This window comes from Perissodus microlepis, chromosome 10 (genome assembly GCF_051167445.1).
Source record: "Perissodus microlepis isolate ML-2025 ecotype Zambia chromosome 10, ASM5116744v1, whole genome shotgun sequence".
Taxonomy (NCBI): Eukaryota; Metazoa; Chordata; class Actinopteri; order Cichliformes; family Cichlidae; genus Perissodus; species Perissodus microlepis.
The window spans coordinates 822,191-829,855 of record NC_140470.1 but is presented as its reverse complement, the minus strand read 5'-3'; the positions used below and the strand labels follow the sequence as shown (position 1 = coordinate 829,855).

The 7,665-nt window shown below is 42.9% G+C and overlaps 1 protein-coding gene across 1 annotated transcript in view; it reads left to right on the top strand.

Annotated features, from left to right (window-relative positions):
• The first annotated feature begins 2,680 nt into the window (after nt 1–2,680).
• The window catches only part of LOC146378546 (synaptotagmin-like protein 1), a 59,691-nt gene continuing 54,706 nt past the window's right edge, over nt 2,681–7,665 (top strand). Inside the window, exons 1-6 of the mRNA XM_084941370.1 lie at nt 2,681–2,719; nt 3,157–3,494; nt 3,736–3,890; nt 4,619–4,742; nt 5,901–5,970; nt 6,062–6,143. Coding sequence (XP_084797496.1) covers nt 3,394–3,494; nt 3,736–3,890; nt 4,619–4,742; nt 5,901–5,970; nt 6,062–6,143 — 532 coding nt within the window. The 5' untranslated portion in view covers nt 2,681–2,719; nt 3,157–3,393. The remainder of the gene's footprint in view (nt 2,720–3,156; nt 3,495–3,735; nt 3,891–4,618; nt 4,743–5,900; nt 5,971–6,061; nt 6,144–7,665) is intronic.

The window sequence follows — 7,665 nt, the reverse complement described above, 5'->3', positions numbered from 1 at the left end:
TCAAACCACTGCAGTGCAATACATTTAATTCCTACCACATAGTCTAATCTGTGTAATAAATATTGTTGTCAGCAGCATGAAATGTTGCACTGCGGTCTCGCACGACAAGCACAGTGATGTGATTATTGAAGTTAGCAGATCAAGGATCAAATGAAGGATCAGTCAGAGTAAATGAATATCAATAGTATTATTATTATTATAGTATAGTCTCCAGTGCTGAAGGATTAGAAGTGATTATGTAATACTGTTAACGAGATAATCGACTTCTGTGGCACAGTTTAGCTGCTCTGTTCTGTTTTGGCACATGGTACTGAAAACAGTAACAATGGAGGAATTAAGCCCTTAAACTTAGTTGCAGCCTTTTCAAAAGAAATCTGCTGTAATGAAAAGTGTTACTGCTGTTTAAATGCTCATCCAGGTCATATGATGCTTCAGTATGTCACAGCACATGTTGGCATTCATGCTTCCATCAATGAACTGTGGCTCCCCAGCAGCACTCATACACCCCCAAACCATGTTTGACCGTTGGCAAGACACACTCATCTTTGTACTCCTCACCTGGTTGCCGCCACACATGACACCATCTGAGTGAAGCTATGAATGAAGGTATTTGGCCAAAAGATGCAGAATCTTTCGTGGTTTCAGAGTTCGTGGTGATGAAATGAGAAGTATGTACACCTGCAAACTTCACAGAACCACAGACAGGCAGACAGGGGACGAGCTGTCTGCCTTCTCAGTTCAGAGAGGTTGCACTGCATTTGGGTTCATGATAACAATACAATAAACAATAAATCCAGTCCCTTCTGAGGGGTTGGATGTGTGATGGCATGCGTGGAGGTGAGAATGATGCTGGTAGCAGGCTTGGCTGATGTGGGGTTTGGTTGGGCATAGAGGTGAAAATGGAGGTGCTGCAAGGTTCACCTGTCACCCTGGGAGGTAGGACCATTTCCTTAACTGGCATTTCTGGTGGGAAACCCTTGAGAAGGATCTCCGGGACTATGTCACCATGTACCACCATGTACCACCTGTGCACGGAGAAAGAACAGAACTCAATGACCTTCAGGTCTGCTCCAGGCCATGGTTGCATATGGCCGTAGACTTTGTCACCGCTCTGTCTGTTTGCTCTGGCAAGTCTGTTATCCTGTCTATCATTGGCAGGTTCTCCAAGTCCACCCACTTCATTGCACTGTATAAACTCCCTGCAGCATCCGAAATGCAAAACTCCAGGTAGACCATGTCTTCAGGCTTCACAACATTCTGGCAGAAATCGTGTCAGACAGAGGTCCCCAGTTTACCTCACAAGTCTGAATGGCTTTCTGTTCAGCATTCAGGGCCAAGGCCAGTCTAGTTTAGGCTACTACCCTCAATCAGCCTGATGGAGAGTCTCAACCAGGAGCTAGAGTCCACTCTCCGCTGCATCGCCAAACATAATCCGGCAACCTGGTCAACATGCCCTCCATGGGTTGAGTATGCAGCCGGTCTTTCCCCTTTCAAAGTGTCACTAGGTTACCAACCTCCGCTGTTTCCTGTGGATGTGCCGGAGTTTGCCGTTGCTTCGGTCCAGCATCACCTCCAACGCTGCTGTCATGTCTGGATTCAGAATCCACGCTACATTAGACCACACGAAACCATCACCGGTCCGTCTGCTGTCAAGCTGAAGCTTACCACGTGCATACACCCCACGTTCCACCCAGTCCAGGCGAGCGTCCTGTGTTTTTCCACGTTTTCCCTGCTCCTCCGCCTCTGGGCAGAGCCCTCACCAGTCCATCTGCTCATATCACCTGGTGGATCCAAGACAATCAGTAAGGCAGTATTTAAGCCCAGCGTCAACATCTCTTCTCCACCAGTTCATCAGCTAAGCTCACGTTAGTCACAGGCCACTCTTGCTTCATGTTTATGGTCTCTGTGTTGTGCCTCTATCACCTCTCTGGACCATCACTCCACCCAGCTCACATTCTCTGGACGCTGGTTGCCATTAGTCTTCGCTCTGTTCCCGGACTCATTCCTCTCCCCCTGCCTGCCCTCCTGCCTACAGCTGCTGTAGATCAGATAAAACAGGTCAGACTCTCTCCACACACCCACCTTCCAGGACGCCCACCCAGCCATTCCCTCTCCCCACCGAGCCTCACACACTCCACCTGCCAAGTAAGACGCAAACCCATTCAGTATCACTGAATTCAGTGTTCAGTTCTCCTCTGCTCTTTCCTAATCGCTCTCTCGCTCTGTCCACAGTCCCATCGTATCTCAGATACCACACTAGTCATTGTTTATCCTTGTGTTTATCAATAAAGCTTGAGAATCCTTATCGCTGTTTTCCAGGTTTGAATCTGCACGTAGGTCCACCTGCTGTCCTCCGTCACACAATAAAATGGTCACGCTTTTGAGGTTGTTGTGGTGACTTCAGTATCAAGAGAACAAATCGCCCCTCTGAACTCAGAGGTTTATTTATTGACTGAATAAAGTCTCAGTTTGTATGAGGTGAAGTTGTACTGTAAGTGCGACAGTAACAAACTCTACACGCTACATGTTGATGCAAGGTTGTTTTTCAGTGAGACGGTCTTCCTGAGACTAAAAGTGATATTCTGCAGAGTAAAACATGGTGTAGACAGAACCTCCATCATCTGTCTGCCGCCTCCTTCAGCTGTCCTCTGAAGCTCCACCTTTCTACATCAGCCCAGGGCTTGTAGCTTAGCTTTCACTCAGGGCTCTACAGCAAGAGGTGAGTTGATTTCTTCCTAACTTCATACTCAGGAAATAGCAGGAACTATAACTCTAAATGGTTGAGATATCATTTTAATGCATCCATTTTATGTCCAGTCAAAAGTTAAGACTGATGTTGTGACTCCCGTAGTGTGTGAACGTGGAATTATGTATGAAACCATATTAAAAGAGCATTAAAGCTCATTTTCTATGTAACAAAGTTAGATTTTAAACTTTCTGCTCATATAAAAACTGTTGAAATGATGCATATATGCATAATATTATAGGCTGTCTGCTTTTTATGTGAAGCTTACGTAAAGCTAACACCAAAGCTGCTGAAGCTGCTGGACCGATGTCTCTGTCGCTCTACTGCTTACTACGTTTGAATGCTAATAGAGAAGCAGACTTTTCTGAATCAGGTGAAAGAATTTCCCCTCCCTCTTTTGATTCTTTCAGATTCAAGCACTGATGCAGAAACGAACCCAGCTAAAGAAAAATGTGTCCAACAAGCTCCAGATGAAAAAAGTAACGTCTGAATTTCTTAGTATTTAGCTGTTCTACAACATGGATCAAACACAGCTGTTGTTGCCACTTGGTTTGACTTCAAGGATCAATAAAAGCATCTGTGAGCTTCAAGGAGAGCTACATGACTAAACAAAACCTCAAAGCATCACACAAGGGGCGACTGTCACCATGATTGACCTGAGTTTCTTGACCAAAGAGGAACAGGAAACCATCCTGACTGTGCTGAAAAGAGATGCTGAGCTAAAGAAGCTTGAGGACCAACGTGTCCAGTGAGTCAGTCGTTCTATTGTTCAGTCACAGGAAAAATAAAGATATAGATTATGAAAACATTTAATTGGACAATTTGAGGTGCAGATAAAAATGAAACTCCTTCAATCTCTTATTATCACATATGTGTATACACACACACACACACACACACACACACACATATATATATATATGTGTATGTCCTGTACTATAAAAATGTAGTAAAGGGTAAGTTTATTAACTATTATAATTTTCACTCAGAAACCTGCAGAAGTCCGTGATGAACAAAAGCCAGCTGAGATACTTGACTGGAGAATGGTTCTATGAGACGAAGCAGCTTCGCCATCAGGATCGCATCCATGGCTCTGACATCATCAGGGCCTCCATGAGGCGCACACATAAACTGAAGACTATACGTAAGTCTGCTGCATCCTTCCAAAAGATGTGTGATACATTAAAATGCAAGATCTCTCCAAGCAAAGCCTGAAATCAAAGATTCAAAATATTTGTAACAATAAGTAGTTTTATTTTCTGACCGTTCCACACAGAGTCAGGCTGCATCTACAGATCCATCCAGACGTATTTATTAGTGGTGTTTTTGTCTTAGAACTCATGAAACCCAAACTGACCATTGTGTCTTTCATATTTTTGAATCACATACACCAACATTAATAAGGCAAGTGAGGCCTTTTGCTGTTGTTTTGCGTTCGTTTGTGATATTGTCGCTGAGACACTAATGGCTCTTGGAGTAAATTTGGTAGGTCGGCCAATTCTGGGAAGGTTCACTGTTTCACGTTTTCACAGCTGTGGATGATCTCTGTGGGTTCCCTGGACTCCAAATACCTTTGTAACCATTTCCAGACTGATAGATGTCATTCATCTATTTTCTTAATCATTCTTAAGTTTCTTTAGATCATGACATGCTTTGTTAAGGATCTTTTAGCCTAGTTTACTTCATCAGAAAGTTTCTGTTTAAGAGATTTATTGATTTAACACATAGACAGTAATCGACCTGGGTGTGGCTAGTGCAGTTAAACTCGGCATTAACAAAATATGGTTGTTTACAGTTCATTCATGGTTTGGATAACATTTTCCTTTAATTAAAAATAGCTTCTTAACAGCAGTTGTGTGTGATGTGCTGCAGTGGAGCTCTCCCAGACGTCGGCTGAGAGGTGCAGCTTTGTCAGCACTGAAAGCAAAGACGTGTCCTTACCAGCTGTTTGCTGTGGTGTCCTTCAGGAGCCTCACATGGAGCTCAGCAATAATCAGTGAGTATAAGAAAGATAAACCAGCCAAGCAGCCGTGATTTCACACAAATCTGTTCTTTATCAATATTTTGACACCTGAAGTTTTCATACACAGTTTGAACTGCACGCTTCTCTCTTACAATAAACACACATTTCCTTACTTGAAAACATGGGAGTGTGGCAGCAAGCATAATATGTCTGGCTGATCTACTTAATTTAAATAATAATTTAAAGGGATTTTAAATCTGCGCGGTGGTTCGCACGGTTGCCATCTCCACCATGGCGCCAGGGCGGGGGTCGCCTGGGTATTTCAAGGTTTCCTCCCATAATCCAGGTTCTTTGAGCTCCATCACATGCTCCACTCCAGGATTATTTGCTCTTAACTGCTCGTTAGGGGACTTGTGCACTAAGTGATACTTAGTAACTCGCTCTGTACCGCTCACTAATCTCCTTACGAGGTCTTATATGTTCATGTTTTCCACTATTCTGGGGACAAGTCCCACAAATTCTTTGCTGCCATTAGTGAGATAAGATTTCAGACTCAAATGTTCTGCATCAGGTCTGTGAGAGTCACTGGCTGCTGAGACGCAAATAAGATTTTGGTGTGTTTAATAAATGTATTTGAACGTATTAGTTATGACAGGTACAGTTAAGCTCTGGTGGTGCAGTTTGATGGAGTCCACGTGTGCCTGGCTAAATTTACTGGTGTGTAAAATGATGGTTTGTGTTTGATTAAAATCAAGGCTGACCTGTCAAACGAGTCCTTCACAGAACTGAAAACATCAACATTCACATTTCTTCTGCCAGTAAATTCACAAACAGCTGCTGTTTTTAGAAAACACTTCAAAGCCCAGGTTTGTTTGTTCAGTGTAAAGTTTTGTATGAATATTAAAGAAATATTTGTAAAAAGTTACATTTTGAATCTGAGTTCACTGTATGTACCTGAGTTTCTGTTTGTTCCATCCTGTCAGAGGATTTACTTCACAGCCGTTTCTATGAGTCAGAGAACGTGTGTTGTTTAGCTAATTTAGATCATTTTACTTACTGTTTTCCAGTGCACGTGTGTTAAAAGGACAGCAGTGAGGTTACACTGGCACTTTCCAAACAAAAGTTAAAAAGTGTGAATCTGTTTATCTCGACTTTTGCTTTGTCAACACATCGCGTGTTCTTTGTTTACAGTTATCAACATCAGAACCTCGATGAAACCCAGCAAGAAACTCTGAAATCAAATTCACAGCCTCGCATGAAGGTGGGTTTCTGCCCTGTAATTGAAAGAAATGCCTGTAGTTTCATGTTACAGTGACTGCATGTGTTGTATTGTAATCTTTTTCTTGTAGCAGATAAGAAACCCGTTCAACAGCGAGCCTGAAAAGGAGAGTCAGGCATCGGATGAAGCCGTGAATCAAAGCCAAACAGAGGAATGTGAGTTATTATGGAAACATTATATTTTGGTTATTAGAATATATATTGTGACTTGAAGTGGATTATTTTATGAACAAGCCCGTCAACAAACAATACATACAGACAAACTTTAAGGAGACCAGCTGGGAAACTTGTGTTGGTCATGTTTAAAAATCCTGCGTCTGCCATAAACAGCATATCTGACACGAGCAGCGGCTGGATGGCAGGTTAATGCTCACACTGGCTGCTTATTTCTTACAACTTTACCTTATTGTGACTCAGAAATCCCCCCAAATAATAACAAATTGTTTCTTAGTTTTTACTTTTGGAACTTGTGGAAACAACGTTGAGCTGGGCTCTTGAATTCTCTGAATCACTTGCTGTAAAATGAGCAGTGAGCTGGGAGCAGAGATTTTCTCAGGGGTCGTTAAAAGGAAAGGAAATCCAAATACCAGAGGCTGCCAGAGTAGCTGGGGAATTACAGAGATGTACATTCCAGAGCTCTAATCTGTACTGCATGACTTTGGGTCTGGAAAACTTTCACAGAAATAAACAACCAAAGATAACAATGACCGTTAAGACACGGCACAATAGGTCATCTGAGGCCAGATGTACTAAACGGGGCAGAATTACATGTGAGCGCTATAACCAAATATGGCTGATAGGCAGAGGTGTGCAGGAACCAAGAGAGAAATAGAAATGCAACATGGATCTCAGTGCAGCTGTGATGTAAACAACATAAAGAACAATCCTGTGCTTGCAATAGAAATGTCAGAGCAGGAGACTGCTGATGGGTCCCAGGAAAATACTCGTTACAAAAGACTGAACGCAGCATCTTTGCTGATTTATGAAAAGATGAAGACAAACACATATACAGAGCTACTCCAGTCCTCATCTGTGAGGAGACGGATGACTCTTCAACAGAGGTACGGAGTTCTGGACCACAGGAAAACATCATATCTTTTGACCCTTTAAAAAACCAAAAGCAAGAACGGGATGTACAAGTTCCTCTTCCAAGGCAATTAAGTTCCACTCTTCAAGAGGACAGACCCACAGATCAGACAGTATAAGCACATCTGTAGGAGGGCAGCTGGAGTGAAGGAAGCCTCAGTAATAAAGAAGTTTCCTTTCAGTCTCACCACATATCATCAGTCATTTGATCACAGAGAAAAGTCAAATGGAGAGACGGTAAGATCTTGATACAAAACCATGGTGGTGACAGACACGGTTTCTCAGTCAGAGTCTAGACAGACGACAGCTGAGGAGCTCCTGCAGTCCTGCAGCTGTACAGTCAACATGTTACCAGCTCGAAATCAAAGTGGAATCCAAGTATCAAGAAGTCCTAGCAAATCTGAATCTTTCATGTTTGAAGAAGATGATGAAGGAATCAACAAGAGTCCATCTCAGACCTGCCACCAAAAGGTAATTCAACAGGAATCCTCCAGTGCTGAGGGATCCGTGCAGGAAGGCTCTCTCTTTAAAACCTTACACAACAGCACTATGTTAGGCCACAGGAGAAGGCTGCTGTTCCCTCTGTTTACCG